Below are 11,119 nucleotides of genomic sequence, written 5' to 3' on the forward strand. Positions count from 1 at the left end.
TTTCATTCACTTTTCATGATATTGTTTCCATCCCCAAATACTCGCTGAGCTCTTGTCATGTGTCAGGAGCTGAGGCAGAGCTACTATCACCATGCCTCACCTCAGAGAGAAGGAAACTCAAGTGAAGTCATTGGTTTTACATTACACAGTCCATGAAGGGCAGAGTTACAATATGAACTCCTGCTTGGAGACTCTCAAGCACTTGCTGTTAAATACTGAGGTTTCATTTGTATGCTTACATTAAATTTGATTACTTCCTTTCTCTTACCCTTAAGTCTAGCTCTAAGGTGTGAGAATACACACACACACAGACACACACACGCCATAAGGAATTTTTCAAGACCAGCTTGTCTATTACCTTTATCAAAGAACTTGTCAGTATTATCTAGTATCTCTACCATATTTTCTAATTTCTAAATGTTCTTCACAGTATCATGTTTTCAGTTTAATTGAGGGCATTTTTCCTCCTTCAGCTATCATATAGTTCAGTTTCTTCATCAGATAATGTAATTCTTCTCCCTCTATCCTCTTCTTCATGGAATCAACATTATTAAGTATTCCTTTTCAAATTCTAATATCCTTATTAGGTTAGAAACCAGTTTTCACTGTTAAATGGTAGAGGTCAAAGAAATCAAGGTTTTTATACAGGTGAGATTTGTTATTTACATTTTAAGAAACAAAGTATTTCATAAATACTTTTGATAAAATGGGCTGATTGAATTTCATAATATTCTATTTGGGCTCAAATAATAGTAACTTGGTTCACCAGGTTGGTAATTTAAGAAAACGAATGCTAACAAGGTAAACAAGATTCTGAACTAACAGAACTCTTCCCAGTCTTCATTTCTAATGAAATATTCCCAGAAGAATGTTCTGCTTAAAAAAAAAAAAAAAAAAAAAAAAAGGAGCAGGTGCAAAATTAATCAAGAATATATTTGTTCTTACAGTGTGTTTTGGTTTTATCAATAAGTCAACTTCACTTCCAAAGTGTAACATTTGCTCTCCACGATGTAGAGGATAAATTCTCTATCAATATCAAATGATGATAGAAATTTTCAGTTTAGAGAAAGGATAGTTTCACAAGGCTTAGTTGTGCAAGAAAATATATAGCCAAGAAAATGCTAGCAAAGATTTAACTGGCTACAGTGACTGTCATTTTTTACATTCGAGAACAGGACCAGGGAGTTTTACTGAGAGTATAGTCTCAGTGTTCAGTTTCTAACACAACGTGGGATTTTCTAAAGCGGTTTTTATGTAGTTTAAACAACAAAAAACAGCTACATCTACTTAGTATTCTTACTAAATACTAAACATCTTTAAATATCAAACATGTTTTCTAACAATATCAGACCCAGGAAAATTCACTCACCCTTAAGTTTCTGGAGGTCCTCCTTCAAATCAGGTCCTGCGAGCATGAAGATACTCTCTGACACAGGGTTCTTATCTGTAAGACTTTCATTGCTGGTATTCACAATGGCTGTGCAGTTCAGTAATGCCACATCTCCTTTCCTGAGGAAAGGATAAACAAATAAAGAACAAGTGTGGGAAAGAGGGAGATAAGAAAGCTAACTGCTAACTATTTCAAAACATTCTATCCTTACCCCCTTCACAACGCTGGTTTTGCTAGCTCACAAGTTTAAGCAATAGTAGAAAGTAGTTCCAGACTCAGGAAGTCTAATCTGGCATCTCAGACAGACCTTCAATGCAAATGCTACAAAGCTGCAAGCCACAGCCCCATCATGTTCTTTGCTTCTTCCACGGTGCTTTCATTGTATGCTTACGTTGGTTTCCAGAGTTTACCACAGCAGCATTATTCATAATGGCCAAAAAGTGGAAACAACCCAAATGTCTATCAAGTGATGAACTGATAAAAGGCACAGGTATAGCCATACAATGGAATATTGTTTGGCCATAGAAAGGAATGAAGTACTGATCTCCACTACAACATGGATGAATCTTTAAATCGTTATACTAAGTCACGACTGACTCCATTTACATGAAATGTCCCCCAGTATATAAATCTATACAGAGAAAGTAGATTAGTGACCGGCTGCAGCTAAGAGGTGGGGAAACAGGGAATGACTGCTAATGGGTATAGGACTTCGGAGTGATGAAAATGTTCCAAAATTGACTGTGGTAACGGTTATACAACTTTGTGAATACACTAAAAACCAATGACTTACACAATTTAAACTGCTAAACTGTATATGTGAATTATATCTCAATAAAGCTTTTTTAAAAAAGAAAGGTACAACTACTAAAAGATGCAACAACATAAATGAACTTCCAAATGCTGAATGAAGGTGGCCAGATGGAAAAAGAGTATGTGATTCCATTTGCATAAAACTTTGGAAAACGCAAATTAAAAGATACTTTTGGGAGTGATAAATACATTAACTGGGCTGTGGCGATCAGAGTGGGCGAGCAGGCTCATGGCTACACACACGTCAAAGTGTACCAAACTGTACACTTTAAAAATATGCAGTTTATTGTAGGTCAATTATACCTCAATAAAACTGTGTAAGTATATTCAAAGTAACACATTAACAGTGCTAGGGCTCCCAAAAAAGTTTAGAAGAAATTATGAGAATAAAAGAGTTCAGAAGAAACAATGAGAAAAAAATCATTTAGAAGAAATTATAAGAGTATTCATTGTATGATATGATTTAGTCAAAGAATTACCAAAGAATCACTTTCGCACTGATGTCCTTATTATAAGGAAAAGGTGATCTAACAGTATCTTCCTGCAGTGTTTCAGCTGCAGTATCGCAAGTATTTAATTCATCTTCACATGAGTCGCCCCAGCTTGGTAGTGTGTCCACATCCACAAACTGGGAAGGTGCACCCAAGGGATCCATGGAATGGGAACTTCAGCCGGTCTCTCCCCAAATTTCTCAGCAATTCAATATTCACTGGAGACTTTAGCTTAAAAGAAAAGAACCGTTTTAATAGAAGCATACATACTACTTTACTTCTATTAGATCAAGAAACAAATCTCTACTGTGAAATGCTCTAAGAGTACATTGTGTGATTAGTTGCTTAAACACTCCATAAAAAGCAATATACAACAAAGAACCGCTATAGTTTCTCTAAAGAAGAAGAAAGGGGGATTATTTAAGCACAACTTCTTTTCAAAGAATTATAGTCATTAAAACAATCACATGACCCACCGGTTCTGCTTTCTAGAAACACAGGACAATTCATTCAACATTCACTGAGTGTCTGCTGTTGGGGGTGGGGGGAGGGTGCTAGGTGCTGCAAGAGATATAAATACAAAGGACAGTTTAAAGAATTCAGTGGAATGATATTATGGAGATCTTTGACTCAATGATAGCCGAGTAAGACAAAATAAAAAGCAGGGAGGTTCCTGCAATCAAGTATAAAAGTTTGAACTTGGTAGAGAATCAAATGGAGAAGGCATGGATTTGAGAGGCAGTTTACAGAGGAGGGATTAACAGGACTGGACAATTTACAAGATATGGCATGAGACACTCATGTGGTAGGAAGATGGTTGTACAGAAATGGAGAAATTAGAAGAGGGTGATAGGAAGACACACGATATCAAGTACAACAGAGAGGCCATGGGAAATTTAGCACGAGTAGAGGATACCCAATTTGCCAAGAAGCCAGACAACTGTTGTAAGCAGGTAAGGAGTGGTAGGTGACTGAGGTTGGTGACAGATGGAAAGACTGGATGATGCAGTTTGTAAGCCCTGATGAGAAGGTTTGGCCTTATTGTAAATAAGAGGGGAAGCTGTTAGAGGATCTTGATAGAGGTAATGACTTAACATAAATAACACTTGGTAAGATTACTCTAGCTACCATGAAATCGAGTGGGGATGAGAGTAAAACTGGAGACCAGTAGAAAATGGCTGCAGGGATCTAGGTGAGATAATGACGAAGGTGGTGAGAAATGATTGGATTTGGAATGTATTTTGAAGGTAGAGTCAACAAGACTTGGTAAACGAATGTGAAGGATGAGGGAAAAGAAGGAATCAAAGGTAATTCCTAGATTCCTTGCTTGAGCAACTGAGTAGATGCTAACACTATTTACGGAGAAGAGGAAGGCTGGAGTAGCGTGTGCAGGGGAGTGATAATCAAGGTCGTTTTTGCATGTGTTGGGTTTGAGCTGCTCCTCATATGGTCAAGTATTGGTGTCAGACATGCAATTGGCTGTAAGAGGCTAGAGCTCAGAGGAAAAGTTGGGCTACAGATATAAATCTCGGAGACTCAGTGTGTGGGTGGTATTTAAGGTTATGGGAATTGAACATGAAGAGCAAAAGAGACCATACAGATGGAAAAAGAGATCCTAAAGCAAAGCTTACAGGTTGGAAAGAGAACAAGTAAAAAAAAAAAAAAGATAAAGAGGATTAACAGCGCAGGGAGGAACACCAGCAAAGTACAGTCGCCCACAAGCCAAGTGAAGAAAGTGTTTTAAGGAGTACCTGAGAAGGATCAGCTAGGGTGAATGCTACTGAAATGCCGAGTAACAGGACCGAGAACTGATTAGTGCATCTGGTAAGTTGGAGGTCACTGTTAACGCGGAGCAGGTAGATGATCAGGGAATGAAAGCTGGGGTGGGAACTTGTTAGAGAAGTGTTCTGTGTGACCCTTAACGTCTGTTGTTAGAGGAGAACAAACATGCCTTTCTTCATCTAATTCCTTGGTGTTTCCTGCTGAGAAATGTGAGCTGCTAAGTGGAACAAACCATGGATCAGACACGATATGTTAACTCTGTGCCAGCACTGTGGCGCAGGAGGTGTGAGCATTTATGTAACAATTTCAGAAAGGCCTTATGGATTATACCATGATAAAACTATGTAAGAAGATTATCCTTATTTGATACAAAATACTCCTCTGAAATTATTTTGAAATAAAGAAACTAATTTTATCAGAAGTTGGTGTTTAATGCATCCAATTGGCCTTTGAAACTGGAGGCAACCACGGGATCTGTTAACAAGTATGCAAACCTGAGCCAGACAAGCTGAAGAGAAGATAAATAGAGAATTTATTTTCCACAGCTGAACTGCCTGAAAGCTCCATGGAATGGCACCTTGCAGAAATTCAAACTTTAAAAAAAATTATTCACAGATTTCTGAGGACAATGACTCATGCCAAAACTTAACTAAAATATAAAAAAGTCCACTGAACACAGAGTTAGTGTTCATTTTGCAAACCCAAATGCCAGCTTTCAAAACAAAATTACTTCTTTAAAATAACTTTTCTAACTCTAATATCCACTTATAAAACATTTGGGGGAAAAAAGTAATGGGAAAAACTCTCCAATTTTTATGTAGTTCCTATCTTTGTCTATGATAGGAGAAATCATAATGTATGTACAATCTGGAATCTGGCTTCTTCAATGTTTTAAGGTAAATACTTCCACGTGCAATTACACTGTGAGGGAGAGGCAGGTGGTACAATGTAAGAGCTTGGGCTCTGTTATCAGCAGGCCTGAGGTTAGGTCTAGGACAGAGAGCTGGGTCATTCTTAACTGCAAGCCAGGGTTTCCTTATTTCAAAAGTAACAGTAATCCACTTACAGGTTTATTGTGAGGATTAAATGATATAATCTGGCACAAAGCAGGGTATGATGAAAGTTACCTGTTACAACTTTCTCAGAGCTAATGTGAAAGTCACCTGCACCACTGCTGAGATAAAGTTATGGCTCCATGTGTGGCAAAGACCAAAATACTTGTTGTCAAAGGCAGTACCAAATAAACCCAGCAAACTGCTGAATTAAGTTACACTTACTGGGGCGCCTGGGTGGCTCAGTCGGGTAAGTGTCTGACTTCAGCTCAGGTCACGGTCTTGTGGTCCATGGGTTTGAGCCCCATGTCAGGCTCTGTGCTGACAGCTCAGAGCCTGGAGCCAGTTTTGGACTCTATGTCTCCCTTTCTCTCTATCCCTCCCCCAGTCTCATTCTCTCTTTCAAAAGCAAATAAACATTAATTTTTTAAAAAGATACACTTATTTATCTCAATGTTTGCCTTTGTAAAACCTAGATCAACCCAACATCTGTCTTCTCTAATTCTACTCTTATGCTATTAGAAAACAAAAAACAGTCAGTATCCTGTCTGCTGCCAAGACAAATGCATGTTTTCTAAGGTCAGACAGGCCCTCCATTAACACTATTAGGAAATATAAGGAAACTGTTTTAATAAACCTTGGGTGACTTGATGCTACACCACATACCATCTGCGGTAGACATCCTCCAAGATGTCTTCCTGATATCAATGTCCCTGTACAGCTGCCTCCTATAATGAATAGGGCTGGCGCATATAACCAACCAATAGGATATTGCAGAAAAGACAGTATCCTTCAAAGGATGAGTCATAAAAGGTATTGCGCTCTCTCCTGGAGTGCTTGCTCTGGGGAAGTTAGCTCCCATGATGAGGGACACTCAAGAAGTCCATGATAAGGCCCCATGGGAAGTACCTGAGAGTGCCTGCCAACAACCAGCATTGATGCCCAGGCAGGTGAAGGAACCCCCTTGGATTTTCCAGCCTCCATTGGGCTTCAAATGACTTCAGCCCCAGCTGACATCCTGACTGCAACCTCATGAGAAACGCTCATGAACTAGAAATCACACAGCTAAGCTGCTACTGAATTCTGAATTCCTGGCCCATAGTAATTATAAGATAACAGATGCTTATTTGCCTACCATGTCCCAGGCATTCAACTACTTATGCATTGTTAGATGCTGATATTCTACTGGAAGAGGAAGACTCACAGAAGTCACACAAACAGATAATCACAGAAATAAATATACTACATAATTAAAATCTGTGAGAAGTGTTCTGTAAAGAAGAACAAGGTGGAAAGCTAATTCAGATTGGAGAGAATGTCTCTTCTGGGAAGTGATCGTTGAGACCAAAAGTAGACAAGTTTTACAGAGGGAAGGATAAATCTGGGAGCTGCACTTTTAAGCCTACCCAACTGCCTTCAAATAACACATTTTATTCTACTTTCCCAGCTCTCCTCTAAGAGAAAAGGTAATAACTCTCCCTTCACAATAGCTGATCTCTCCTTCCCCTCTGTTCTCCTAGTCTTAAAAAAAAAAAAAAAAAAAAAAGTCCTACCCCATTTCTTCTTCAGATACCAACTAAATGCCTCATTCTACCACCTAACTTCACAAGCACAATTTTGGAGCTCTATTTCTTTTTCTTCCATTTATTCAACCTACTAGAGTTTTGTTGGCACCTCTGGTAACAATGCTAAATTGCTCTTTCAAGGTCTAACGATGACTGCCCAAATATTAAATCCAAGGACTAATCAAATTTTAGTTGCACTAACTATTGATCATTCTTTCCTTGAAACTCTATTACCTTCTTTGACAGTACACTGTTGGGTGGTTGGCTTATATCTCCATCACATCTTGTCCATATAATTTGTTAGACCTTCTTCCCAGATCTTAAAAGTCATTATTACCCTTAAGATATTGGGGGCTAAATGAGTAATAAATATGCTTCAGAGCTCTCAAAGTTCAATGGCGCTATATAAAAAGTGTCACGGCATTTAACAAAGGATAAACTCTTTTTCACCTCCATCGCTAAACAGAAATTGATTATTTCTCACCAAAAAGAGATTTAAATCTTGCCTTTTTTCAACACACACATCTTGGCAATAAAGCAAACGGGGCAGCAAAGCCAAGCTAGGCAGGAGAATTTGATCCTTGATACTTAAGGAATATGGGTTCTTAACATTCTTTGGGTCACAAACCCCTTTGAGAATCACATAAAAAAGATGAAAGCCTTTTCACCATCCACAATAGGAGTACATGAGCTCATACAAGCATAGATTTGCAAATAAACGTGAGAAGGTTCCCAGACTCTGATTAAGAATCCCAATGGCAGAGCACAGCGTGCTCAGGTGAGGGAGGAGGGAAAGGCTACAGCAATCTGTAGCTAAAGCCAAATTTTGGTTAACGTTAAGGAGGAGCATAACTTTCCAGTGAATATCAGTTCATCAGTTCTGTACTTTGCACAGGTTCATAAGTAAACACTAAACCTTAGTACAAAGGCTCCTGACGCAAGACACCTATGTCCCAGGATCAAAAAGCCTACATTGGGACAAACAGAAGATTCCAGAATGGATCATATCTATTTCCTTAGCCATACTATCTTCAGGTTACCTTCAATATCATCATGAATGATGAATCCTTTATAATTCAAATGCATAATGAGAATAAACCACTTGTTTTATTTGTTTAGTCCTCATTTGTTTTTAAACAGATTTGCAGTCTTTCAGTTTAAGAAGTGCTCTAATGTTTTACATGAATAACTGGATTGGGTAGAGAGATTATATTTTTATTGTTCAAAAGTAGGCAGGATCAGGCAAGGGAGCCTGGATAACTGTCTCAAGATAACCTGGTTTTGGTCTGGATAAAAAGAAAATGGTATCATTGAAAAGAGAAAAACAAGAACTTCAAATCTGTTTGCTTATTCCTTAAAATGCTCACATTGTTTAGGCAGGCCTGGATAAAAGTACATAGAGAGCTGGTCCATGCTTTTGACCTCCATTCACCACCTCTCTTTTCACTGTGCAAACACAGTGAGATAAATGACAAGTTTACCATTCCTCACGCCTCGTATTTCAGGATTTAAAACTTCAGGGCACATTAGATATTTGCGTATACTACCTCCATCCCAACACCAAATCTATCATATTTAAGAATTATTCTCTGTGAATAGAAAGAATAACTTTATTTTAAAGTAACTTAGGTGGAAAAACAAACCAAGGTAATAAGACATGTCAACAATAAATACAGTGTGACAAATATTTCTAAGTGGTATCAATGGCCCACCTCAAGTTTAACATGGTCATTCAAAAACACCCAAAGCACATGCTCCAATGGTGAGTTCATAGTACCAACTTCATATTAAAAAGAATTTTATTTACTTAGGGGCACTTGGATGACATAGTCGGTTTAAGCGTTTGACTTTGGCTAAGACCATGATATCACAGTTTATGAGTTTGAGCCCTGCATTGGGATCTGTACTGACAGCTCGGAGCCTGGAACCTGCTTCAGTTTGTGTCTCCCTCTCTGCCCTTCCCCACATGTGGGCGTGCTCTCTCTCTTTCTCTCTCAAAAATAAATGAACATTAAAAACTTTTTCAAAAATAAAAAGAACTTTACTGTTTTAATTAGTATTAATACAATTAATACAAATTGAGCAATGTGAAACTTAAATGAGAAGTTATATTCTTCAAATACTGTATGAGAACTTTATAAAATGCATTATCGTGGCACTCAATCACAGTTGCTCTTACACCAACTCTTATTAAAATTATTTTTTCCATGTGTGAGTGTCCCTTCCCATATTAAGAGAAATTTTAAGTAAAATCATGACTCATTCAAATATAAAATGAATATGTGTCCACCATTTTATTTAACTCAAAAGCAAACCAGACAGGTGGCAGACTGAAAGGAATCCCAAAATTGAATATATTGATTGGGAATATTGAAATGAATGTACAGGAAGGCAACTTGCACTGAATCTCTGAGAACAGAATCTACATGTCTATGGACAAAAATTATTTACTATTGACATTAGTTACCTAGAGTTTACAGAGTTGTAGATTTCTTGGAATAGCTTTCTACATAGAATCTAGATTATGCAGTTTTCTACTGAGGCACACATTTTCTCTAATTATAAAATGCACATCACCTATAGATTTAACCATACACACCCACCTGACTGCTCCTTTCCCCAAGAAACTTACCGAAATAATAGTCTGTTGCCACAATTTCCTCCTTTCTCATTCGTCCAACCCACAGTAACCTTGTTTCAAAACACCTACAGTAATACATCTATAGCCTCAATCGCTACTATCTCAATTTTCTTGAATATAGAAGACTAGCCGCACAGGTGTTAAGAACTCCGGAAACGTCTGTAGATAATCAGATAATTTGGATAAATGTCCCATTTCTGGGTTGACTGCAGATACCTTGTTAAATAAGCAAAGGCAAAGGCTTATTTCCATTGTAGAGCTGTATGTTACCTTTCATTTTCCACAACCACACCCATCAGAGCTCCTTTCTGAACATTTCTATGCAGCCCAAGAACAGAAGCGGACAGAGCAGCAAGACAGGCAAATCCTCACCTGGTGACAGAGCACCTAAACCTCAATTACCACGCAAGGAGGAGTCAGCCCTGGTCACTTCCCCCTCACGCGGTCAGGGAGCGGAAACACAAAGCCAGACCAATGTCACTCCAGGGACTGCGGGGATCCAGACAACTCAGCATCCTGGACTTAGCGCCTATTCAGCTCCGACTCGACCTGCTCCGGGTTTGTGGAACGTTTGTCCACACGCGCGGCAACATACACTTGACAGTGGGGCTGTAACGGGCAGGGGTCCCAGCCGCCCTATCTCACCTGCACCCAGGGCGCGTGCCTCCCCGGGGACTACAGCACCACTGGCCCTGGTGCCCAGGTCTGCCTACCCTGTCTTCTCGCCGATAAGTGGTCCCCGACAGCGCTGCGGGCCAGAAGAGCCCGACCATCCGCTGGGGAAGAAGTGGCACACCCATTCTCCCAGAGAGCGCACAGCCCTAACCCACTCCGTCCGCACCNCCGCGGCCTCCCGCCTCCCGCCGCGCCCCCGGCCCGCCCCGCCCCGCCGTCCCGCCCCGGCCCGGCTCTAGGTCCCGCCTCTCACCGCACCCCGGCGGTCCCATCCGGGCGGCAGCAGGGCGGGTTAAGCGCCTCGCAGAAAGCGGCCGAGCGGCATCCCCAGATACCCCTGGCCACGAACTCGGCGGTCAGGCGAGGCAAAGTCCCAGGAGGCTGGAGTGACCAGCTGGAAGAGCTTTGAGAGGCGAACGCCGGCTTCCGCTACCGGCCAGCCCCAGCCAACCACAGCCCGGCCCTACGTCATTTCCTCCTCGAAGGCAAAAGGAATGCCGGGCGGAAGTGGGTCTCGAAGCGGACCCGGAAGGGGTGGGTGCTGTGGGCGGATCCAGGAGGCCGGGATCCTCGTGGAGGCCGAGGTGAGTGCAAGTAGGGGCCCGGCGTTCAAACTCTCTCCTCGCGGTCCCGGCTGAGGCCTTCGGGGCACCAACCCCAGGTGAGGCGGGGGCATTTGCGGCCGGTCGCTCGGGTGCGGGGGAGCCTGA

General features: G+C 40.7%; 1 protein-coding gene across 6 annotated transcripts in view; it reads right to left on the bottom strand.

Annotated features, from left to right (window-relative positions):
* The window catches only part of GDAP2 (ganglioside induced differentiation associated protein 2), a 66,645-nt gene extending 55,781 nt beyond the window's left edge, over positions 1-10,864 (bottom strand). For 2 of the 6 annotated variants that reach the window (XM_077767465.1, XM_077767421.1), the window contains exons 1-3: positions 10,663-10,864; positions 2,683-2,925; positions 1,370-1,509 (exon numbers count right to left, since the gene is read on the bottom strand). In XM_077767465.1, coding sequence (XP_077623591.1) covers positions 1,370-1,509; positions 2,683-2,858 — 316 coding nt within the window. In that variant the 5' untranslated portion in view covers positions 2,859-2,925; positions 10,663-10,864. Of the gene's footprint in view, positions 1-1,369; positions 1,510-2,682; positions 2,926-9,725; positions 9,897-10,106; positions 10,309-10,379; positions 10,557-10,662 lie in introns of those variants that run through there. The other 4 variants (XM_077767441.1, XM_077767432.1, XM_077767449.1 and 1 more) reach the window with 4 other exon arrangements.
* Between the last annotated feature and the right edge of the window lie 255 nt (positions 10,865-11,119).

This window comes from Crocuta crocuta, unplaced genomic scaffold (genome assembly GCF_008692635.1).
Source record: "Crocuta crocuta isolate KB4526 unplaced genomic scaffold, BGI_CrCroc_1.0 scaffold180, whole genome shotgun sequence".
NCBI lineage: Eukaryota > Metazoa > Chordata > Mammalia > Carnivora > Hyaenidae > Crocuta > Crocuta crocuta.